This window comes from Rhinatrema bivittatum, chromosome 8 (genome assembly GCF_901001135.1).
Source record: "Rhinatrema bivittatum chromosome 8, aRhiBiv1.1, whole genome shotgun sequence".
Taxonomy (NCBI): domain Eukaryota; kingdom Metazoa; phylum Chordata; class Amphibia; order Gymnophiona; family Rhinatrematidae; genus Rhinatrema; species Rhinatrema bivittatum.
Window position 1 is genome coordinate 159,442,470 of NC_042622.1, and position 25,097 is coordinate 159,467,566.

Here is a 25,097-nt window from a genome sequence, read left to right on the forward strand (position 1 = left end):
AGAGCTCTCCTTCTGGGGCACAACGAAATAAATGGAATATCGGCCCATATTTTCTTGAGACATGGGCACTGGAACCACAGCCCACAGGCTGAGGAGTCTTGACAGCATACACTCCACAGACTGTCTTCTGCAGATAGTTTCAGGAAGATACCATGAAAATGACCCGAGGAACACTATGAAACTCCAGCGCATAGCCAACTCTTATCACCTCCAGAACCCACAGTTTTGACATGCTCTCAGTTTACCTCTGATTTAAAAAAAAAAAAAAAAAAAAGAATGGCGACCTCCTAACTCTTGTTCCCAGGGTTAAGTCACACCCCTTCATTGGGAGGCTCTGGAGGCTCCACCACTCGAGCCTGCGCCCCCATCTGGACTACCTGGGATGAAAGGACTAAGACCTACCCAAAGGAAGAGTTCTCTGAAAGGCCGATCCTCTATAGGGTCGAAAACATTTGAACCCCCTTATGTTGAAGGAGCGCAGAGTCTGTTTCTTATCTTCTGGTAACCAAGGAACCTGGGACTCACCCCACTTAATGGCCATTTTCTCCAGCTCGCTCCCAAACAATAGTAAGCCTTTAAAGGGCAATTTCATAAGGTTAGACTTCAAGGTTGCATTGGCCAACCAATTTCTCAGCCATAGCTGACGCGGCAGCTATTACCGAAGCCACCCCTCTGGCCAAAGTGCGGACCAAATCGCAACCCGCATCTGCCAGAAAGGAAGCTGCTGGTTCCATCACTGCCCTGGAATTCACGGAATCAGATTCATCGACCTCCTGAGAGAAAAGTAAACAAGAGCAAGCCACCAGGGAACAACAAGTTATTTGCAAATTCATTGCCACTGCTTCTATCCGGGCTGGATTTTCCTGGGTATACCCACAGAAGTACTACACTAGGGTTCAGGAAGGTAGGAAAGATGGCTCCTATCGGCATCACTGAGTGAACATCCAAGAGGTTTCCCTCCAGCGCTGAAGCCAAAATGTGTTCCTGGCAGCCAAAGTATGACTGTCTTGGAAGCGGAGAGATCATCTAAAGATACTGAGGTCAAAACAAAAAAAAAAAAAATCGCAAAAGAAAAAAAATCTTACATTTCAAAACGCAGGATCAGCTTTCTCAACTGACACACAGTTAAAACTAAAGAGAAAGAGCTGTACTGCTGCTAGGATAGAGAAGGAAGTGAAGGAAGAAATGAATCTTCCAACCTTTAGTAGCAGTTCTAGGTAAGCCCAATTAGAATGAACTGCTGACAAAGCACGCTTCAACCTGCACCCTTTTTGCCTCTGTAGCATAGATATCTCCACTCTGCCACTATAACTGACAAAATATCTCATCTCAATTATTTATACAGATACAGTATACTACTACTGCTTTTTTTGACAGCTATACCTCTCCCTATTCATTCTAGTATTCCACTGGCTCACCTCACCCATTCATGTTTCCTGCTCAGCTATATAGGCCCCTTTTCTCTCCCTTTGTAACACTGTTTAATCACCTTGAAGTCATTGCTCAAGACCACCTCCAAATCTTTCCCAATTGGTAGGTACCTCCTTTCACTTGCTGTTCCCTCTTGGTTTTTACACACTAAATATATGACTATCTTCGCACTAAAATATTAGTTATCACATTGTTGACTATTCAAGTGCTTTTAAATTCCTCATTTTTCTGACTTTTTATAACATTAACATTGTAGCATATATTAGCAACATCTGTAAAATAAAACTACACTTTCTGGGGCAAATATTCTAAATGTCCGCATTGGGGCAAGATCTGCAAGTACTTTTTACCCATGGGCTTTGCACCAGTTCACAAAGGGAAACTATGTACATAGTTTACCATTAAACTTGTTGTGGATACAAAATACAGCTAGACCCTTGTACAGATATTATTTTTTTTTTTTAAATGAAAAACACAAGGCATAGATTTGAAAACACAATCCATATATGTTATTTTCCACCCCAACCCTAAACACATCTCTGGGATACCTCCATGTAATGCACCTAAAAGCAAGCACGATATGAACATGCTGCTTACTTTTAGCTGCGTTGAGACAGGACAGTTTTCAGATGGCCAATTAATCTGGGCAACAAACGTTTTACCCATGTAAAATGGCTTTGAAAATTATCCTCCCTACTTCAGGCATTCTAGATTTAGAATTTTTCAGTAGTAAGGCATTTTAGAATTTTTAGTAATTAGAAAAAAACGTATTTAAATATATGCTTTCCACTCACTTCTATCCCTACAATGGGTTTTTTTTAATCTTCCTCCACAATAACTTATAATTAAAAAAAATCCTCCCTTCTCTACCCTTCACCAAAAGGTTTGTTTTTCTCTTAAATTAGGCAAGTCTAAATATAAGAATATTTTTTCTTTCTCTGAAATAAAATTTCAAGACAAAAACCAGTGCACATTGGTTTATGATAACTATTTCCCATGGATACACAGTTTTATAGAATTTTGTTATGTATTTAGGCCTACAGACATTTTAATGGGCAATTGTGCAATACCACAGCATTACATAAATCGATATGGACTAATGCAACATATCAAATAACCTCTAGATTTGTGCCTCTGAGATTAAGCTACTTGGTTCTGACCCTTACCTAATGTCTGTTGATTTCTTGCTCCACCAATAACCACGCAAATCTCTGCTGGACCATCCGTAGCTCCATCTTTCACGGTTTTATTGGCTTCTTTGGTGTCGTCTTGCCAGACCATTCCCTGAATCTCTTCATCAGTAACCTCAGTTTTAACCTTCACATCTTGACTTGCCATTACTTCCTTCCCCTGGGAAAGCAAGGCCTGACAAGTCAGGTCTTCCACCGTCGGGCAATCTCAGATTTTTGCTCAATTCTTCTGCTGGGACAAAATATAAAAGCAGATTATATTAAACCTAAATCATTTCAGAGCTAGAGACTTTGTGATACTGAATCAGTATCTGCAACTACACTGATTTAACAATGTTTGTAGATTATCCATAGTCAGCACTGGAATTCATTGTGCTCAGAGTTTATCATGCGTACACCGAGACAAAATTTATGACCACAAATTCTTTTTAGGAGTTTCAATAGCAAATTCAGTTCATAAGTAAGCAAATTACAATCCCTTTCTTCTATTCTGCTTTTTGATTTCTATTGTACTGTTTCTCAACACTTTCAAATTCAAGACACAACTACACTAACAAAAATATTGTATAGAACACCATCTTCCATGGAGAAGGAAGTGTGGACATGGAAAGGACACATATGTTCCAAAGGAGAGCTAAGGAAGCACTGAAAGCCCAAACAGTCTCTAACAATTTTTAAAATAAAGGGAAAGAGGAGAAGGGGGAATCAGTTTTGTAAGGAACTGGGCAGCATTTTAAGGAAGGGAGAGTTTTTCCCGAAAGGACAGGCTCCACCCTTAACCAGGACGGAACCAGGCTGCTGGCGCTAACCATTAAAAAGGAGATAGAGCCATTCCGTCGTCGAAGCTGTCTGAGGCAGATTATCCAACTTTTACACGGAATGGGCAAGAATTACATCAGACCGCTGGGTCTTAGAAGTGATCACTGGAGTTGTTGCGCCCGGTCCGGGAGGTTTTTGTGAAGTCCCGAGTGGCTTCAAGTGTCAAGCGAGATGCGGTCCGGGTGACTCTACAACGACTTCTCGAGCTCAAAGCTATTGTCCCAGTTCCGGAGGCTCAACAGAGATGAGGTCGGTACCCCGTGTACTTTGAAGTCCCCAAGAAGGAGGGCACGTTTCGGCCCATCCTTGATCTGCAGAAGATGAACCGTTGCCTTCGGGTTCCTCGCTTTCATATAGAAACCCTGAGGACAGTAATGGCTGCGATTCGAAAAGGGGAATTTCACACTTCTCTGGACCTCACGGAGGCATATTTACACATTCTGATCCAGCTGAATCACCAGAGGTATTTGCGGTTCAAGATCTTGGGTCGACACTTCCAATTTCGAGCCCTCCCATTTGGTCTCACAACTGCTCCTCGCATGTTCAGCAAGGTAATGGTGGTGGTGGTGGCGGCCTTCTTTCGTCAGGAGGGAATCTTGGTCCACCTGTACCTGGACGACTGGTTGATTCGCGCAAAGTCTTGGGAGGACTGCGAGAGATCAGTGCACATGGTGAAGTTCACATTGCGATCCCTAGGTTGGGTAATCAATGTGAAGAAGAGTCACTTGGAACCCACTCAGAAGTTGATTTATCTCTGAGCACAATTCGATACCTTGAAGGGCAAAGTGTTTCTAGCAGCGGAGCAAATAGGAAAGTTGCAGGAACAAATATGTTCCCTTCTTCTAAGGAACAATTCCTCAGTGTGGCATCATCTTCAGGTCCTGGGCTCCATGGCTTCAACCTTGGACTTGGTTCCTTGGGCGTTCGCTCTTAAGACCTTTCCAGTGTGCGCTTTTGTGTTGCTGGAGCCCGGTGTCTGAGCAATTCCATCTACCAATGCCTCTACTTCTAGAATCTAGAGCCAGTCTGTCATGGTGGCTGTCAGTGGACAATCTGGAACAGGGGGTGGATTTGGCCACTCCGAATTGGCTGATAATCTGCACCAATGCCAGCCTCTCAGGTTGGGGGGCGGTGTGTGCAGACAAGACCACCCAAGGGCTCTGGTCGGCGATGGAAAGATCCTGGTCCATAAACCGGCTCGAGATCAGGGCTGTACGCCTGGCCCTGCGGGCGTTTCTTCCCTGGATCCAGGGCAGAATAGTGCGAGTCTTCTCGAACAATGCGACAACTGTCGCATACATCAACCGGCAAGGCGGGACTCAAGTCCCGCCGTAGCACTGGAGGCACATTTTCTGTTCATCTGGACGAAGCACCATCTCGAGGGCATTGCCGCATCCCATGTCACGAGAGTAGAGAATGTGCAAGCCAATTATCTCAGCCGTCAGCAACTAGACCCAGGGGAATGGGAACTATCTCTCGAGTCGTGGAATCTCATTTGCGCCAGATGGGGTACTCCTCAGCTGGATCTGATGGCAACGCAGGCGAATGCAAAAACAGTTCGTTTTTTCAGCCGTCGCCAAGAACAGGACTCGATGGGCATAGATGCTCTCGTGTGTCCTTGGCCCACGGGGATTCTTCTGTATGCCTTCCCGCCCTGGCCCATCATAGGTCGGCTTCTCCGTCGCATAGAGAGGCACCCGGAAAGGGTGATTTTGGTGACGCCGGAGTGGCCACGTCGTCCGTGGTTTGCGGATCTGGTACACTTGGCTCTAGAGGGTCCACTTCGGCTGGCTCATCTAATGCATCTTTTCCGTCAGGGTCCCATATTTTCAGATCGGGAGGATCGCTTCTCTCTCGCGGCTTGGCTTTTGAGAGGCAACGTTTACGCTTGAGGGGTTATTCAGAACAAGTCATTTCCACCCTCCTACAGGCGAGATGTCCAGCCACCTCTATGGCCGATGTGAGAGTTTGGAAGCTTTTTGAGATGTGGTGTCATCAGCGTTCCTGTGACCCTTTAGCGGTGCATGTTCCTCGGGTGCTTGACTTTCTGCAACAGGGCCTCGCTAAGGGCTTGGCATTCAATTCGCTTCGTGTACAAGTTGAAGCTCTAGGTGCCTTACGGGGAAACTTTGATGGCTGTTCGCTGGCAGCGCATCCAGATATTGCTCGGTTTCTTAAGGAGGTCAAACATTTGCACCCTCCCATCCGTTCGGTGTGTCCGGATTGGAGTTTGAATTTAGTCCTGCAAGTTCTATGTGGTGCTCCTTTTGAGCCTCTTTGTGGAGTTTCCCTGAAAGATCTGACTTTGAAAACGGTGTGTTTTGTGGCCATTTGCTCGGCCCGTCTGATCTCAAAGTTGCAGGCGCTGTCTTGTCGGAATCCTTTTCTTCGGATTTACGACGATTGGGTATCATTACGTACGGTTCTGTCCTTTGTCCCTAAGGTGCTTTCAGCCTTTCACGTCAATCAAACTGTGGAGCTTCCGGCGTTCACTAACTGAGTCTTCTCAGAACAGAGACCTTCATCTTTTGGATGTGCGGCACGTTTTATTGCGTTATCTGGAAGTTACCAATGACTTCAGATATTCTGATCATTTGTTCGTTCTCTTTGGTGGCCCAAAGAAGGGGGACAAAGCATCAAAGGCGACCATATCTCGGTGGATTAAGGAAGCCATTTGCGCGGCATACATAGCCCGAGGGCGTCAGGTGCCTTTTGGGTCTCAGAGCTCATGCCACTAGGGCTCAGGCTACTTCCTGGGCAGTGTGTCAGTTACTGTCACCTCAAGAGATCTGTAGGGCGGCAGTGTGGTCATCTATTCACAGTTTTACAAAACATTACCGATTGGACATTAAGGTTTCTGATGAACCGTCCTTCGGGGAGAGTGTGCTTCATGCGGGCCTTTCGGGTTCCCGCCCAGTGTAGGGTGGCTTGGGTACATCCCACTTTTCTGGACTCATCTGGGTATGTTCAGGAAATGAAAATTAGTTCTTACCTGCTAATTTTCGTTCCTGTAATACCACATATCAGTCCAGAGGCCCACCCCTTTCTTCAGATACTGAAAAACTGTCTTGGTCAGAACCTGCTTAAGTTTTTTTTTATTGTTGAAGCTCCTTTTTTGCAGACATGATTCATAGAGCAGTTTTTAGCAGTTGTTTGGTCTGGTTTTTGCCAGCGGCGAAGTGGTAGTCCGGAAATTTGATTGAGTGATACCCTTAGTTATTTAGTTCTGTTAGCATGGGCTTGGGTACAGGTCAATACTGAGTGACTGCAGGTGGCACTCTCGTTATGTAGCAGTGCCCAAAGTTCTAATTGTTCTCTGACTCCACCTGCTGGTAGGGATACACAACCCACTTTTCTGGACTGATCTTTGGTATTACAGGAATGAAAATTAGCAGGTAAGAACCAATTTGCATATCTTGTAGCTCATATGATTCTTTACGCGTAGGCACAAGGGACTATTTTGCTTTTTTTGTACCTTTCTGTTGGAATGCATTGTTTTATTAGTATCCTTCAGAGATACCTCTTTCCAAACCATGTGCTGTCTAGCGACTGTCTGCTTTCCCCCTTGTTCTAGTTTGAAATTTATCCCACTCAGGTGTGTTGTTTCTGCACTAAGCATATTTAAGATTTTAGACCATGTACTATCTACTGTGTTAAATATACAAAGAATATTGGGTTTTGCTATTGCCTTGCTTATTACTAGCTCTTTATTTTAGTCACTGTGTAAGCTTGCTCCAAGCTTGTGTGCATTTGTAATTAACATTAACATTCTGTTATGATTTTGTTACCTAGTAACTGCGAGCAGGAGAGGCATTTATGGCAGTGACAACTGCACATCTGGTTTTAAACATTTTCCTGGTTCTATATATTTTCCATTGACAAACAGGGTTGAATTAGCCATGATATGTGGGTAATGTCATCTGATGGCGTCAAACGGACCCCATCTCTCTAGCTCCGTAAAAGTTTTACTATTGAGAGTGCGCGGGAGTTGCCTTGCATGCTGCCCTGTGTGCCCCTAAGTCTTTTTTTTTTTTTTGTCTGAATTTCCACATGGATATGTACCCTCTTTCTCCATTTTTTTCTGTCCTCTGTTTCTGCAGGTTTTCTTCAGTCCTATTTGTTTTTTCTAACTGCCTCGGCAACTCCTTTACACCCCTTTTTAAGTGTTACCTGAAAATAAAGAAAATAAAATCACACTATGGTTGACTTTACTCTTCTTCCTCCATATGTCCTTACTTTGCTTTTATGTGCTTCTTCTATAGATGCCCCTTCTGCAGTGTCAGTTGTATTTCACTTGCAGATTTTGGGGCATAGATGACCACGTCAATCTAAGATGCCACAGTAAGCCTAGCCCAAGCTTGGACCTAGTAATTTGGTGAAACTCAACCCTCCAGTTTCGGCCCCCTCTGGAAGGGGAGAGGATTCACCTGTTCCTCTTATGAAAAGATTAGATTATTACAGCCTTCTCCAAAATTCTATCTTCAGCATCCAGAGCAGAGTATATCCAACAATCAGGTCAACAATCTGGACATATCCTCTCCTTCACTCTTCCCATAAGCAGAAACACTGGACAGCAGTTAGTTCCTCAATATATATCAATGCTTCAGGTTACTATGAGGCACAAGGTTCAGCTTCCAATTAATCCATATGTAACCTTGAAGGGCATTGTGTGTGAATATTAGGTTTATATTTGCACAAAATCTACTTCAAAACAAAAAATTATGAATTATAAAATTATGATTCTAAAATTATGTCAGAACATTTTTACTTTCAATATAGTGTATTTAGCTGTCTTTTCACTAGTAGCTCAATCTGAGTTACATTCATGTTCTGTGGGTATTTTTCTATCCCTAGAGGGTTTTTACAGTTAAAGTTTGTAATCTCAGGCAACAGAGGATGAAATGATTTGCCCAAGGTTACAAGGAGTAGTAATGGGATTTGAACCCTGGTTTCCCTGGTGCTCAGCCTGCTGATCTAACTAATAGGCTATCACTTTTAGGATTTAGTATTTAGCATTACTGTTAAACAATTACATTTGCCATTAAAACTACACAAATGTAAGTAACATGGAAAGTGATAAGCAGGAATCCAAAGTCTATAGATAAATCTCAGGGCAATTTTAAGCTCTCCTGTACTGTATAGGTTTAGGAAATGTCCCCGTCATGGTCTTTACTCAAAATGTCCGCATACTCCAATCTGTATGGTTGTAATATGCTTTGATTAAACATTTTCTCAATTGAAAGTTCTACTGCTAATTTACAAATGCCAGGAAGTGAGGTAGAAGTGGGAGATGACAATTTTTCTTTATAAAACAATTTTTCTTTATAAAACAGGACAGTTCCAGAAGTAAGAACAGAAGAACATAAGAAAATGCCATACTGGGTCAGACCAAGGGTCCATCAAGCCCAGCATACTGTTTCCAACAGTGGCCAATCCAGGCCATAAGAACCTGGCAAGTACCCAAAAACTAAGTCTATTCCATGTTATTGTTGCTAGTAATAGCAGTGGCTATTTTCTAAGTCAACTTAATTAATAGCAGGTAATGGACTTCTCCTCCAAGAACTTATCCAATCCTTTTTTAAACACAGCTATAACTAACTGCACTAACCACATCCTCTGGCAACAAATTCCAGAGTTTAATTGTGCATTGAGTAAAAAAGAACTTTCTCCAATTAGTTTTAAATGTGCCCCATGCTAACTTCATGGAGTGCCCCCCTAGTCTTTCTATTATCCGAAAGAGTAAATAACCGATTCACATCTACCCGTTCTAGTCCTCAAGTGATTTTAAACATCTCTATCATATCCCCCCTTAGCCGTCTCTTCTCCAAGCTGAAAAGTCCTAACCTCTTTAGTCTTTCCTCATAGGGGAGCTGTTCCATTCCCCTTATTTTGGTAGCTCTTCTCTGTACCTTCTCCATCGCAATTATATCTTTTTTGAGATGCGGCGACCAGAATTGTACACAGTATTCAAGGTGCGGTCTCACCATGGAGCGATACAGAGGCATAGAATGTACAGTACTATTAACTGCATAGAGGAAGTATCAAGGTATTGGGTGAGTGGAGTGATCTGGACAAGTCTACACTCAGGTTTGTGAGGAGTGCCAGCTTTTGTGCCTTTCACATCAATTGTTACCATACTGGCATTAATTGCCGTATCTGGGTGCTCATATGCCCTTAGTCTCAGTGAAACACTTTTTGATATGTCACATAAGTCATTATTCCTGTTCTCCTAAGTTTTTGAGTTTTGATCATAGGCAGCTTGTAACAAGTATAACATTGTACATAAGAACTTGCCTTGCTGGGTCACACCAAGGGTCCATCAAGCCCAGCATCCTGTTTCCAACAGAGGCCAAACCAGGCCACAAAAACCTGGCAAGTACCCAAACATCAAGATCATCCCATAGCAGAGGCCATTCCCTAAGTCAACTTGATTAATAGCAGTTAATGGACATTTGTTTTACAATCTTGTAGTACTTTACCAAGAGAGATGGGCACTATAAGCTAGATAAAGATGTTTAGCTACATGGTTGTAAAACATTTTGAACTGATATGAAGTTGACATTCCATCTAAAAACAGAGACTAGGTCAGTTTACATTCCATCTAAGATTATAAAAAATATTCTTAGAACAAGTTGCTAATGCTAGCAAGTTCCAAGAAAACATTTACTTCCAAGTCAAGAATTAAATTACCATATGGCCATTCAGATTATTTGTTTATATAGAAAGCCAATCATATTAATTGTGACAATTATGTAATCTTAGTTTAGGGGTTAGAAATATACAACTGAGATCCAAGATGGCGGATCAGCAACACCACGCTGAGCGTCTCGGATTTCCTTTTGAGAATTTTACCTATTTGTCTTAGCGATTATGCCGCATTCGGGTCATAAGAGACAGGCTAGGGAGAGGCAAGCTGTAGAGGCCCCCCTGGTGAGTCCAATAACTGGCCCAATGGACGCTCATGTGGTGCGCGGGATTGTCTACCCAGGAAAGCAGTCGCTGGAGAAGGATTGGGAAGGCACTGAAATAGCCCTCCTCCTTGACTCGATGACATCTTTATCAACAGTAGAGAGAACACCCGAGAGAACCCCGCAGGAAAGAGAATATCGGATCAGGAGATTCTCCAGGCGCATACTGAGGAGGTCAGTGGCCTAGGAGAAAATGGAAGGAGAACAGCGATTGAGGCTGCGGTGGAGGCCGAAGTAGTCGGCGTCTCTGGAGAGAATACAGCAGGAGGAATAATACAACTTTCGGAGGAACAAAGTATAGATAGATCGGAGTTATTTAAATTTGAAATAAAAAACACATTCCGATGGTAAGACCACAAGTTTTTTCATTAGAAACAATATGGGAGACCTTAGTTATTTTGAATAAGAATATTTCATCACAGTTAAAACCTATGGTTAAGAAAATGGCTGATTTGGAAAAGGAAGTTTGCTTACCGTAAACGGTGTTTCCATAGATAGCAGGATGAATTAGCCATGCTGTCATGGGATCTGTCAATCAGGTCATTAAGCAGAGGTTTGGCTTTTTAGTCTCTGCGGCTGTGTGTGTATTCCCGCGCAGGAAAGTAACATTCTCCTCAGTCTGTGATTAAGCTGGAGTGTAATCGAAAAGACGGTGACTGCCAGGGAGAAGAGTGGGTCAGCATGGCTAATTCATCCTGCTATCTACAGAAACACCGTTTATGGTAAGCAAACTTGCTTTTTCCCCGTTGATAGTAGGGCTGAATTAGCCATGCTGTCATGGGAGTCCCAAGCTCCCGATCACGTTATTTGTGGTATGTATGGTTAAACGTGATCTACAGTAGTGTGGCAGTCACCGTGGACAGGAGGATAGAGAGTGCAGGATTGCTTGTCCTATCTTCGCATCCTCGGCTGCTTGTTGATCAAGGCAGTTGTGTGATGTGAAGGTATGGAGTGATGACCATGTAGCTGCCTTGAAAATGTCTATGGGTTGTACATTTCGAAGGTGTGCCCATGGCGTCACCATTGCTCTGACTTGATGAGCTTTGGGAATAGAAGACAGATATAATTTCAGCTTGTCATAGCAAAATTGTATGCACTGTACTATCCAGCTAGAGATGGTACATTTGGTTACTGGAAGTCCAGGTGCTTTCGGATTGAAAGAAACAAAGAGTTGAGAAGTCCGTGAGTCCGATTTTGTTCTTTCTTTGTAGTAAAAGCTAGTGCTCTTTTACAGTCTAGCGTATGGAGTAACTTTTCCCTATCATTGGAGTGAGGTTTAGGGAAAAAGATTGGTAGTTCTATATTTTGATTGAGATGGAACTGTGAAACCACCTTTGGTAAGAAAGATGGGTGAGTTCTGAGAACTACTTTTTGGTGATAAATCTGCAAGTATGGAGCATAATGGACTAAGGCTTGTAATTCACTCACTTGTCTAGCTGATGTTACTGCTACTAGAAACACTACCTTCCAAGTAAGGTACTTTTTATGTGCTGAGTCCATGGGTTTTGACAGGGGAAAGCATGAGTTGTACCAGAACTATGTTGATATTCCATGGAACTGGAGGTTTTGTCGGAGGACGAAGATGAGTTAGTCCCTTGATGAAACGAGATAATAAAGGGTGATTAGCTATAGGGATATTATTAATCAGTCTATTAAATGCCCCTATGGTACTGAGATGAACCCTAATGGAAGACATGGCTAGTCCAGTTGTGTACAGGGTATGAAGATAATCCATGAGTTTTTCCGGTGGACAGTCTATTGGTGATACGCCGTTGGATGTGCACCAAGTAGAGTATCGTTTCCATTTATAGTTGTAATTTCTTCTTGTTAAGAGTTTTCTGGATTCTAACAAAATGAATTGTGTGGTAATGGAAACTCCTTGTTCTGTTAAAAGGAGCCGTTCAACCTCCATGCTGTCAAATGGAGAGATGCGTGTAACGGGTGTAGAAGTGTCCCTTGATCCTGTAGTAGCAGATCTGGACGGTTCGGCAGCCAGATAGGTTCTTCGAGAAATAGTCGGAGAAGGAAACTGTACCATGGTTGTCTGGGCCAGGCTGGAGCTATGAGTATCAGTTGAGCTTTGTCTGCTATGCACTTTTGAATTGTCCTTGTTATAAGTGGAATGGGAGGAAAGGCATATAGGAGGCCTGTCGTCCAAGAGATGAGGAAGGCGTCCTGAGCTATCCTGAGTGGACTGGGACGTATCGAGCAAAAGTTTGGAACTTGAGCGTTGATCTCCGTTGCAAAGAGATCTATCGAAGGTGTTTTGGGCTATCTCTGCATTGAGTGTCCATTCGTGGGGATGAAAAATTCGGCTTAACCTGTCCGCTCTTGATTTTGCCAGTCCCGGAAGGTAGGTCGCTTGTAGATGTATGCAATGTTGATGCGCATGCTGGAAGATGAGCAATGTCTCTTTGCAGAGGGACCATGAACCGGACCCTCCTTGTTTGTTGATGTAAAACATTGCTACTTGATTGTCCATGTAGATCATGACTCTGCGACCTTTGAGGTAGTCTTGAAAAACTTGTAAAGCTTTCCGAATCGCTCTGAGTTCCAGCAAATTTATCTGCAGGGTCTGCTCTGCGATTGTCCATAAGCCTTGCATTTCGTAGATCTCGAGATGCGCTCCCCAGCCCTTGTGAGATGCGTCTGTAGTTAAGACTGCGTTGTGAGGGGGAGGACTGAATAGTGTTCACTTGGAAAGGGTGGAATTTAAGGACCACCTTTTCATCTCAGCTGTTAGCGATATTTTCTGTGTTAACCGTTGTGTGTGATGTTTCCATTGTCGTTTTAGTCCCCACTGCAGACGTCTCATGTGTAGTCTGGTATTGGGAACTGTAAAATTGGCTGCCGCCATGTGACCTAAGATTACTAGAACTTGTCTTGCTGATGGTCTTTGAGTGTTGTTCAAGAGATAAAGAAGCTGACGTAGCTGTGTTATTTGTTCCGCTGGGAGGTATGCTCTGCTCCGAGTGGTATCCAGACATGCTCCTATAAACTGTAGCTTCTTATTTGGCTGCAGATGTGATTTCTGAAAATTGATCACTAGTCCTAATGCTTGTAAACATTGTATTACTCTTTGGAGATGATCGATCAATATATCCCGAGTCGATGCTATTATGAGCCAGTCATCCAGATAAGGAAAGATTGTCATACCCTGTTGTCTGAGATGAGCCACCACCACTACCATGCATTTGGTGAACGCCCTGGGTGCAGCCGATAATCCAAAGGGGAGTAACTTTGTACTGGTAGTGCTGATGCTTGTAACGAAAACATAGGTAACGCCAAGAGGAAGGATGGATTGGAATGTGAGTGTATGCATCCTTCAGGTCGATGGAGCACATCCAGTCATTGGATTGAATTAGAGGAAGAATTGACTTTAAGGATACCATTTTGAATTTCTCCTTGGTCAGGAATTTGTTGAGTTCTCGAAGATCCAGGATGGGTCAGAGGCCACCTGATTTCTTGGGTATCAGGAAGTATGGGGAGTAAAATCCCAAGTTTTGTTGTTTCAGGGATAGTCGTTTGATGGCCTGTTGACTGTATAGACTTGCAATCTCTTCCGCTAGTTGTGACTGAGATCTCTGAATTTTTAGTGGGGGAAGGTAGGGTAATGTTGGTTTCGTTGTAAATTGAAGTTGATAACCTTGACGTACTATCTCCAGAACCCATTGATCTGAAGTAATCTGCTCCCACACTGCTGGCAAGAATGGATTCTTCCCGGAGGTGTTAACTTTTGTGGTGGTGGCTGTATGTTTAAAAAGACGGAGTTGGTTTAACCGTAATTGCCGGTTGTTGATTTGGTTGTCTTTGATTTCGGAGTTTGCCCCTACGTTGAAGAGGGGTATTTATTTATTTATTTATTTTAAGTTTTTCTATACCGGCATTCACGATAAATATCGCATCATGTCGGTTTACAATTAACAAGTAGATAGGGAACAAAAGGCAGAGAATAACATTGATCTAAGTAATAATAATAATAATAATAGTAATAGTAGTAAAAACATTAAACAAGAGAAGGCTAAGGAATGCAGTTACAATAAAACAAGGGAATAAATATAACTTGGATCAGAGAAAAGAAGCATGGGTATGTTGTTGTTGCTGTTGTGGTCGTTGATAAGGTGGGTATGTTTGTTGACGGAAAGATTGATAAGACCTATAAGGTCTGCAATTGTAGGAGGATCGACGATTATAAGGGAAATAGCGTTGTGAGGCAGAGTAAGCAGGTTGTGATTGCAAAGACTGTACTGCTATAGCTTCATCTTTTAGCTTCCCTACCGTTTCCTGAAACCGGTTACCAAATAGGTTATCTCCTGTACACGGCAGATTTGCTAGTTTTTCGTGCAAATCTTCTCTTATGGAACTGGAACGCAACCATGCCATTCTACGGGCTGCTATGGCTGTTGCTGACACTCTCGATGATGTTTCCAGTCCTTCATATACTGAACGGAGGAGATGCCGGGAGCACTCTTCCATGTCATGGAGCGTTTGCGGTGTTTGATCTGCCGTGTAGGAGAGCATACCTTTTGTGGCTTGGATACATTCATATAAATATTGTACCATATAAAATTGGTGATGCATAATTCTAGTGTTTAGCATCGCATTTTGGTACACTTTTCTGCCCAACTCGTCCAAATACCTATTGTCTTTGGTTGGTGGATATGTGGAGTGATTTTTTGATTTTTTTGAATCGTTGCATTGCCGATTCTACTACTATGGACGCATGAGGGAGTTGTGGTAGCGCATATGGTGGGTCTTTCCTCATGTCGGTTTTGCGTGAGACCGTCATCAGAGATTGAGGGGTTTCCCAGGATTTTTGTAGAACACTGTGTAACAAGTCTTGTGGTGGTAATGAAGTGGGTTCTCCTGGAACACCAAAAATTTTTAGAAGACCCAAGGTCTCTGATCTTGGATCTGATTCCTTTTGTACATCTAAATGTAGGATGGTACCCAACTTCTCCAAAAACCGTGGATATGAGCAATCTTCTGGCGGAGAATATGGTTCTTGTGGATCTGAAGGAGATGTAGGAGGAGATGTGGAATCCCCCTGTGTGTCCTGTTTTGTAAGTAGAGATGGAGACCGATCTGGAGCCGGTGGTACTGGAGGGTCTACCGATTGTTCCAGTGAAAGATGAACTCTTGGTTCTTCAGAGTCCTTTGATAGTTGATTTGACATTTTGAAAGCGGCTTCTAGAGTCTCACAGAAACCTGCTAGAGATTGTGATAATTGTCAAAAAGCCTCTTTCGTTTTAGGAGGCTTGACGGTTTTACCAATATGTTGTGGTGACGGTTCAGCCGGTATTGGCGGAGACAATGGAGGTGGAACATGCTCCGGTTTGTGAACTGTATCTCCCACTCCTTTAGAACTATTTGAAGAGATGGATGCATGGGACAATGTGAGATATGGGCGACTTATGTGAATGAGCCCTATGATGCTCACTCCTAGAAGAAAAGGAGGTAGAAGGGCTGACGTCCCATTCTGATGCCTTATGTGGAAATGATTTATGGTGCGAATGATATTTGTGCCGATGTATATGCACTGGTAGCACACCTGAGTTTTATCCCTTGATGGGAGACCTTCTCCTATGCTTGGGTCTAGATCCCCTTGATGAAGCCTCAGAACATCGTGGCGTAGATTCACAAGAGGTGGAATGGGATAATTGTGGAGATTGGTGTCTCCGTTTTAGGTCACTTCGGCTTGAATATGTTCTTTTTTGCCTGTGTACAGGCGTAGGTGTTTGCCTGTCCCGTGATGGACTCTTTGATCCATTTCTGGTTTTTGATGGTCTCGGCGCCAACATCCCCGGAGCAGTCATGTGCGCAGACGTCTTCGGCGCTGTGCTGGTCTGTGCTGACATCTTCGGTGCCATAGTATGCTCTGATGTTCTTGGTGCTGCACTGTGCGCCGACATTGTCGGCGCTGGTGTTTTCGGGCCCCATGCCGGAATTTCCGGTTCAACGGTTCTTTCCCGAGACGGCGTCGTACGGTCATGCGGCACCGGCCGTTTTGTCGAGGTCAATCGGTCCCGATCGATTGGATCTGATCCCTGATCCAATGGCCTCGTTTGTTTCGTTACCTCTTTCCCTCCAGGCCTGGAAGGATGAGGATCCCACGAAGTCGCTCTCTTGTAAGGGGGAGCGGTTCTCTTCACCGGTCCTGGCGAGGAGTGAGCCTCCGATGCACAAGGAGGCTGAGAAGCTCCTTCATGTGGTAGGCCCATTGTCTTTGCGCCCGAGGGGACATGCAAGCACAAAATTCGCATTCCCCTGCATTGTGTTGGGCACCGAGGCAACAGTAACATCGGAAATGGCCATCCATGACCGACATTACCTTGCCACAGCGACACCTTTTGAATCCTGATTTGGACATCTGAGGATAAAAATAGCTCAGACTGAGGAGAATCTGTTACTTTCCTGCACGGGAACACACGCACAGCCGCAGAGACTAAAAAGCCAAACCTCTGCTTAATGAACCTCCACCTCCCAGACCTGATTGACAGATCCCATGATAGCATGGCTAATTCAGCCCTGCTATCAACGGGAAAACTCAAGTAAGAAATATACAGGAGGAAGGCTTAAAAAAAGAACATGTTCTGGGTGCTGTTAGTCGAGATATTGGAAACTTAAATGAACGTTGCGCTTTGATTAAAGAGAATCAATTTCTCAACAGAAAAATGGAGAATCTTGAGAATCTTAGAGGAAAAAATCTTAGACTGATAAATTTCCCTAAAGTACCACTAGTCTCAGCAAGAGACATGTGGAACAGATACGCAACAGAAGTTTTAAAGTTCACTCAACAAATTCTTCCACCCTTAACAAAGATTTATTATATACCTTCGATGAAAACAAAATCTATTGAGGGACAAGATTTCCAAGTATTATCTCCACTAAATGTCTCTGAAATTCTTCAATCATCTGATACTACAGAAGCTCAACCCGCAAACTTAGTTATATCTCTCTTACTTGAGTTGGACAGAGATTGGCTTATAAAAATGTATTTTAGAAATCATAAAGAGTTATTTTTGAAGATGACAGTGCAAATACTCCCAAATGTAGCCAAAGAAACCCAAAAAAGAAGGAAGCAATTCTTGATTATGAGACCCAAATTGTTACAAATGGGAGCTACATTTATGTTAAAATTTCCCTGCAAATGTTATATAAACCATCGCAATATTAAGTATATTTTCCATTGATCCATCACAACTTCAGTTTATTTCTGATAGAGCTTCTTCTTCTGTTATTGAAGAAGCTAAATAGTTAGTTGTATCACCTCAATAAAACTATATTGTTCTCTAAATAATGATACAAACTCAGCATGCTAATGTTTTCTTATAAGATGTTTATTTACTTTCCTTAAAATTGCCTTCATAAGACTTGAATTGGAGAAATTACTTACCTGATAATTTCGTTTTCCTTAGTGTAGACAGACTGAGGACCAATGGGTATAGTGTACTCCTGACAGCAGTTGGAGATGGATCAGATTTCAATCTGATGTCAACCCTAGTACATATACCCCTGCAGGAAGTGCAGCTCTTCAGTATTCTCCTCGAAAAGCATTGTGGATATATGTATGACTGAATAATTTGAATAACTTGATTAACTTAATTAATTTGAACTGGTTGAATTGCTATAGCTGGAGACCGCTAGTGCCCTCAACCTAGAAACGTCGACACCCAGTAGGCTGGGTATCCTAGACGAAGGGAAGCATGGCTTACCCATGAATCACTCGCTCCCGGGGATGTCCCCCGAGAATTCCATGAGTAACAGCAGCCGTGGGTGGAATACTGAGTCCATCTGTCTACACGAAGGAAAACGAAATTATCAGGTAAGTAATTTCTCCATTTCCTAGCGTGTAGCAGATGGACTCAGGACCAATGGGATGTATAAAAGTTACTCCCGAACCGGATGGGAGGCTGCCCGTGACCCACTTAATACTGCCCTTGGAAATGCTGTGTCCTCCCAAGCCTGAATATCCAGGCGGTAAAACCTGGAGAAGGTGTGGATGGAGGATCATGTCGCTGCCCTGCATATCTCAGCGGGTGATAGCATCTTGGTTTCCGCCCAGGACACTGCCTGGGCTCTAGTAGAATGGGCCCTGACTTGTAAAGGCGATGGCTTGCCTGCTTCTACGTAGGCCGCCTTGATGACTTCTTTGATCCAGCGGGCTATGGTTGCTTGCGAGGCCACTTCCCCTTGCTTCTTCCCGCTGTGAAGTACGAATAGATGGTCCGTCTTTTCCAGGTATCGGACTAGGAGCCTGCCGACGTTGAGATGGCGTAGACTTCGAGCCTCTTCCGAATTCTTATACTCATCTGGCAATGTTAGCAAGATGGTTTGGTTGAGATGGAAGTGAGACACCACTTTGGGGAGGAACGACAGAACTGTGCGAAACTAGATGGTTCCCAGGGTGAGTCTGAGGAACGGCTCTTGGCAGGACAGTGTTTGTAGCTCGGATTATACAACGGGCCGAGCAGACTGCCAGCAGGAAGGCTGTCTTCAATGTTAATAGTCAGAGAGACAGGCCACGGAGAGGTCTGAAGAAGGTTCCTGCTAGGAAATCTAGGACTAGGTTGAGGTTCCAAAGAGGCACCGTCTACTTTAGGGGTGGTCGGATGTTCTTGACTTCTTTCAGGAAGAGGGAGACATCCGGGTGAGAGGCTATGCTGCCGCTCTCGCTCTTGGTTCCGTAGCATGACAATGCAGCCACCTATACCTTGTTGGAGTTGAGGGACAATCCCTTCTGTAGGCCGTTCTGCAGGAATTCCAACTGAGCGTGGAATGATGTCGTGGTCCTCGCACCAAGCTTCGAATACTCTCCAAATCCTTATGTATGTTAGGGATGTGGAGAACTTGCGTGCTCGGAGTAGGGTATCAATTACTGCCCACGAGTATCCGCTTCTCCTTAGTCGAGTCCTCTCAATGGCCGTAAGAGAGAATCGAGCTGGATCCTCGTGGAGGATCGATCCCTGTTAGAGCAGGTCTCTGTGTGGAGGTAGCGGCAGGGGGTATCCTGTCAGCAGTCTTCGCATGTCTGCGTACCACGGTCTTCTTGGCCAGTCCGGGGCCACAAGAAGTTGTGTTCTATCTTGTGGATGATGGCGCCCAATAGGGGCCACAGCAGGAAGGCGTATAAGTCTCCTGTGGCCAGGCCTGTACCAGGGTATCGATTCCCTAGGACTGGGTTTCCGGCCTGCGGCTGAAGAAACTGGGTACTTGGGCGTTGGACTGGTTTGCCAGAAGGTCCATGGCTGGTATTCCCCCAACAGTTTACCATCAATTGGAATGCTGTGGTCGACAGCTTCTATTCTCCTGGATCTAGACTTTCTCTACTGAGGTAGTCCGCCGCGATGTTGTCTTTCCCGGCAATGTGGATGGCCGAGATCTCTTAAAGAATCACTTCCACCCATGACATTAGGAAGTCTATTTCCAGAGACACCTGTCTGCTTCTGGTTCCTCCCTGATGGTTGAGGTAGGCCACTGTTGTGGCGTTGTCCGACATTACTTTGACTGCTTTGTCTCGGAGTCTGTGACCAAACCTTCTGCAGGCTAGTCTGACTGCCCGGGCTTCTAGGTGATTGATGTTCCATCCCGACTCTTGTTCGTTCCATTGCCCTTGGGCGGTTAGATCCTGGCAGTGTGCTCCCCATCCTCGTAGGCTGGCATCCGTGGTGAGCAGGATCCAGGTTGGTGAGGATAGTCTCGTTCCCTGGCTCAGATGGGCTTCTTGTAGCCACCATCATAGTTGGGCCCGAACTTTGTCCAGGAGCAGAAGCCATACAGTGTAGTTCTGGGACAGTGGATTCCATCGTGATAGTAGTGAGCGTTTTAGGGGTCTCATGTGAATGCCATGAGACCGAGAACTTGTAGGTAATCCCATGCTGTGGGGCAAAGTTCGCTCAACAGGGTTTGTAACTGGGTCATCAGTTTTGATCTCCTTGTCTGTGTCAGGATGACCTTGGCTTGTTAGCTGTCGAACCGGACTCCCAGGTATTCTAAAGATTGGGAGGGCTGCAGGCAGCTCTTGTTTATGTTGACCACCCACCCGAAGCTCTCCAGTAGAGTTCTGATTCTGTTGGTTGCCTGATGGCTTTCCTCCGGGGATTTCGCTCTGAATAGCCAATTGTCTAGATAAGGGTGCACGCGGATTCCTTCCTTCCTCAGTGTTGCTGCCACCACCACTATGATCTTGGTGAACGTCCGGGGTGCAGTGGCTAACCCGAAAGGTAGTGCTCAGATCCGGTAGTGACTGTCCAGGATCGAGAAGCGTAAAAAACACTGATGCTCTTGATGGATCAGAATGTGTAGGTAGGCTTCCGACAGTTCCAGGGAGGTAAGAAACTCTCCCGGTTGTATCGCCCTTATTACCGAGTGTAGGGTTTCCATGTGGAAGCAAGGAATCTTCAGGTGACGGTTGACCGCCTTGAGGTCCAGGATGGGTCTGAACGTTCCTTCTTTCTTGGGGATGATAAAATAGATGGAATAATGGCCAGTACTTATATGTTGTGGAGGCACCGGTGTTATAGCCTCTAAGGCTAATAATCTGGTCAGTGTAGCTTCCCACTGCCATTCTCTTGGAAGGGTCGTGCAGGGAGATTCCACAAACTTGTCCGGAGGGAGGTGGTGGAAATCCAGGTAATATCCCTCTCGAATGATGGATAGGACCCACTTGTCCGAAGTTATCTTGACCCATCTTTGGTAGAATAGAGCCAGTCTGCCCCCTATGGCTTCTCCCTTTGGATGGGTCAGTTGATTTTCATTGTGGGGTGCGGCTGGGGCCTGGGCCCGAGCTGGCTCCCCTTTTATTGTGCTTGTTCCGAAAGGACTGGCTCCGGCCTGCGGGGCGGGCTGCTTGGTATGAGCTTCTATATGGGTTGAAGCGCTGTGATCCTCTGCCCCTGGAGGTCCGGGGGAAGGATCGCTGATTTCTCTTATTCCTGTCCTCCAGTAGCCACAGTAGTGGGGACTCGCCCTATTTGTTGGCTAGCTTCTCCAGTTCGCTTCCAAACAGGAGTGGCTCCCTTGAAAGGCATCCTTGTGAGTCTCATTTTGGAGGATGCGTCGGCTGACCAGTTTGAGCCAGATTTGTCTTCTGGTTGCCACGGCTGATGAGACTCCTCTAGCTGCTGTGCATACCAGATTGGAAGCGGCGTCCGCAAGGAATGATACAGCTGGTTCCAGGGCCTCCCCAGGAGTGTTGTTCCTGGTCTGTGATAAGCAGGCATGTGTCACCACGGCACAGCAGGCCATGATCTATAAAGACAGAGATGTCAAAGGACTGTTTGAGGATAGATTCCAGACGTCTGTCTTGAGCATCCTTGAATGCTGCTCCTCCCTCCACCAGAATAGTAGTGCGCTTTGAGACCGCACAGACCATGGCATCCACTTTCGGACATGCCAGGAGATCTTTGGCAGCTGGGTCCAGAGCAGGGGCGGATTGACCTATCGGGGGATCGGGCTTCCCCCGGTGGGCTGGTCACTCCTGTCACGTGATTTTTTTTTTTTCCTATTATAAAATTCCAACCAAGGTATTAGGGGCCGCCGCAAGCAGTGGTATCCCGAGGGGAGCCAATGCCCCCGGGCGCAAGGAGGCTCATGCGGCCGCTGAGCAGCGACACGTATATAGCAGGCAGATCGGCAGGGCCGTGGTGAGGCTCACGTCACCGTGGCCCGAAAATAAAAATCACGTTTAAACGTGCTGATGCTCCTCCTCCTTCCTGCCTGGGCGGTCCCGGAAGTAAACGTTGCTGGAGCCGCGTGGGTAGGAAGGGGGAGGAGCATCAGCGCGTGCAGAAGAGGAGCAGCGCTTACTGGCCGCTGCGAATCATCACAGCAGCCCGAGAAGAGGAAGAGGCCCAGTAGCAGGGCCGCCGCGGCCCGAGAAGAGGAAGAGGCCCGGTAGCAGGGCCGCCGTGGCCTGAAAAGATCAGGGTCACTGCAAAGCCCATCCTGAGGCGACCCGCGAAGAGGAGACCCAGAGGTGAGAGAGAGGCTGAGGGTCTGTAGAGTGTGTATGTGTGCGTGTATGAGATGAGTTGAGAGATTGTGTGTGAGAGTGAGGACCTGAATGTTTGCAGAGACAGCATGTGAGAGCCTCTGTGTGTGTGAGAGTCAGACATGTGCCAGTGAGAGCCTGTGTGTGTATGAATGATTGTATGAGAGAGAGCATGTGCCAGTGAGAGCCTGTGTGTGTATGAATGATTGTATGAGAGACAGCATGTGCCAGTGAGAGCCTGTGTGTGTATGAATGATTGTATGAGAGAGAGCATGTGCAAGTGAGAGCCTGTGTGTATGAATGATTGTATGAGAGCGAGCATGTGCCAGTGAGAGGCTGTGTGTATGAATGATTGTATGAGAGAGAGCATGTGACAGTGAGAGGCTGTGTGTGTGTGTGTGTGTGTGTGTGTGTGTGTGTGTGTGTGTGTGTGTGTGAGTGTGAGTGTGTGTGAGAGAGAGAGAGAAAGCATGTGAGAATGAGAACCTGAGTGTGTGTTTGAGGGAAGAAGATGGAGAGAAAAGAAATAGAAAAAAAGACAATATAAAAGGAATTGGAAAAAAAATAAGAAAGGGAAGGGTGGAAAAAAAAAGCCTGTGACCAACCGATTAGAAAACTAAGATCAGCCAGCAAAGGGAAAAAAAAAATTACTTTTTAGTGATTGGCACATGTAATCTTTGGAAATGTGCAAGAATAGCACTTTCTCTATGCAGATCTCACAATGTACGAGATCAGCATGGAGAAAGTGGAAGCCCATGGGGCCTGCACAGAGGAGGCAGCAGAATGGGCTTCACTGTCAGTAGCAGCAATCGGCGCCTCCCCAATAGCCATGCGGCAGCAGTGACAGTGGCAGCAGAGGAATGAGAGAGGGTCCGAGGCTGTTGGCAAAAGAAAGAGAGGGGGGGGTCTGCCTTTAGTGTGTGCATGTGTATGAATGGGACTCTGCCTGGGGGTGTATGTCTGTGAATGCATAGGTGCCTGCCTGGGGGTCTGTGTGTGTGAGAATGAATGTGTGCATGCCTCTGGGATGGGGAAGGAGTGGTGTGAAAATGAATGGGAGCCTGCCTGGGGGTCAGTGTGTGTGTGAGAGCATGAGTGTGTATGAGAAAATCCAAGGGAGTAAGAGTTTGTGTGTGAGGGGGGGGGGGGGTGTGTGTGGAGGGGGAGTGTCTTAGAGCCTGAGAATGTGTCAGTGTCAGTGAGAGCGAGAGGTTATGGTGGATATAAGAGCATGAATGTGTATGTATGTGACAGTGTATGTGTGAGAGAGAATGGACATGTGAGTATGTGTGAGAGAGAGAGGATAACCTCCTAATCCTTGACAATATCAGGGTGACTGGAAATAAAGAGCTCCCACAGAAGGGGACAGCAGGGGCTTTTTAAAATCCTTATTAGTTTTAATTATTGAATGTTATTTAATATATGTGCTGTTTTGAAATATTTTATTAGTGTTTGGGACATTGTAAAAAATGTATATGATTTTAATTAATAGAAATTCTATTTATCAGTAGTTTTAAAATATTCTTTTATTATGGTTTTACTATTATAACTGATGCTTTATGTTTCTTGATTTTATTTGTTTTATGAGGAATGGTAGTTCTATTTTTCTATTGTTAATACATGGAGTCTGGCTTCTTGGAGTTTCCTTTCAGTTTTTGTCATTTGTGCTCCTTCATTTTGTATTCTGTATTTGGTGAGAGTTTGTGTTCTGCATGCAAAGACTGAGATGAAGCATTCTTTTAGCATGTGGTTTCTCTGTAGGATCTGTAGTAGCTTGGCCTGTTCTGTTTTCCTGATAGGAGGCATGCTCGCTCATTCACTCTCTCTCTCCCCCACCCCGGGAACTCGCGGCAGCAGCAGCCTCCTCCCAACGCTAACCTCTTCATTTTCAGCCCTCGCGGAGGCGGAGTCCCATCGGCCGCGGTTGAAGCTCTTCATTTTCCTCCGAGCCGCGCTGCAGTCTTCTTTTCTTCGGGCCAATGCCGAGCGCACTAGCGTGGCCTCTTCTTGCCGCGCAGGCACCCGATACGCTCCACTTCCTCTTCCGGGCCGTGGGGGGGGGGGGGGGGCAGGAAAAAGAGAGCACGCCGGTGCCGCTGACTCCAGCTGTCCTGCCGCGTTCCGCCCGGGCTGACAGCATTTTAAGCCCAGGCGGAGGAGGACCGGGGAGCAGCTGGGTCAGCGGGAAAGTGTGGCTACACTTGTCTGCGAGCCAGATGCAGCCCTCAAAAGAGCCATATCTGGCTCACGAGCCATGGGTTCCCGACCCCTGTTTTAGATTCTGGTGTAATATTTGTGGTATTCTTTTTCATAGGTGGGGTTGTTATTCTTTGAGTGTTGGCAAATAGTACTGTGTTGATATTTATTTATTTATTTATTTTTAATTTTTATATACCGGAATTCCTGTATGCAATACAAATCATTCCGGTTTACAAGTAACGAAAAGGTTGCCCTGGTCTGGGAGGTTAGACCGGGGTTTTGTACATAGAACATTGAACAATAACAATAACAATCAACCATTAAACATTATTACAAGGAACATTGAAGGTAAAAATAACATTTAGCAAATGGCAATTAATATGGGAGGACCATACCAAAATATAGGTGTGTGTACATATATATGTAAATTATATGTAAATTATATTGTATATGTAATTGGTTACCCATGGGCCAGTATGGAGAAAAATCCCCCGGGCC

At 45.0% G+C, this 25,097-nt stretch overlaps 1 protein-coding gene across 16 annotated transcripts in view; it reads right to left on the reverse strand.

Moving 5' to 3' along the window:
* Positions 1–25,097, reverse strand: part of ZNF618 (zinc finger protein 618) — a 638,793-nt gene that overhangs the window by 473,513 nt on the left and 140,183 nt on the right. For 14 of the 16 annotated variants that reach the window (XM_029611901.1, XM_029611889.1, XM_029611900.1 and 11 more), the window contains one exon: positions 2,598–2,850. In XM_029611901.1, the coding sequence (XP_029467761.1) occupies positions 2,598–2,769 (172 nt within the window). In that variant the 5' untranslated portion in view covers positions 2,770–2,850. Of the gene's footprint in view, positions 1–2,597; positions 2,854–25,097 lie in introns of all 16 variants that reach the window. The other 2 variants (XM_029611890.1, XM_029611886.1) reach the window with 1 other exon arrangement.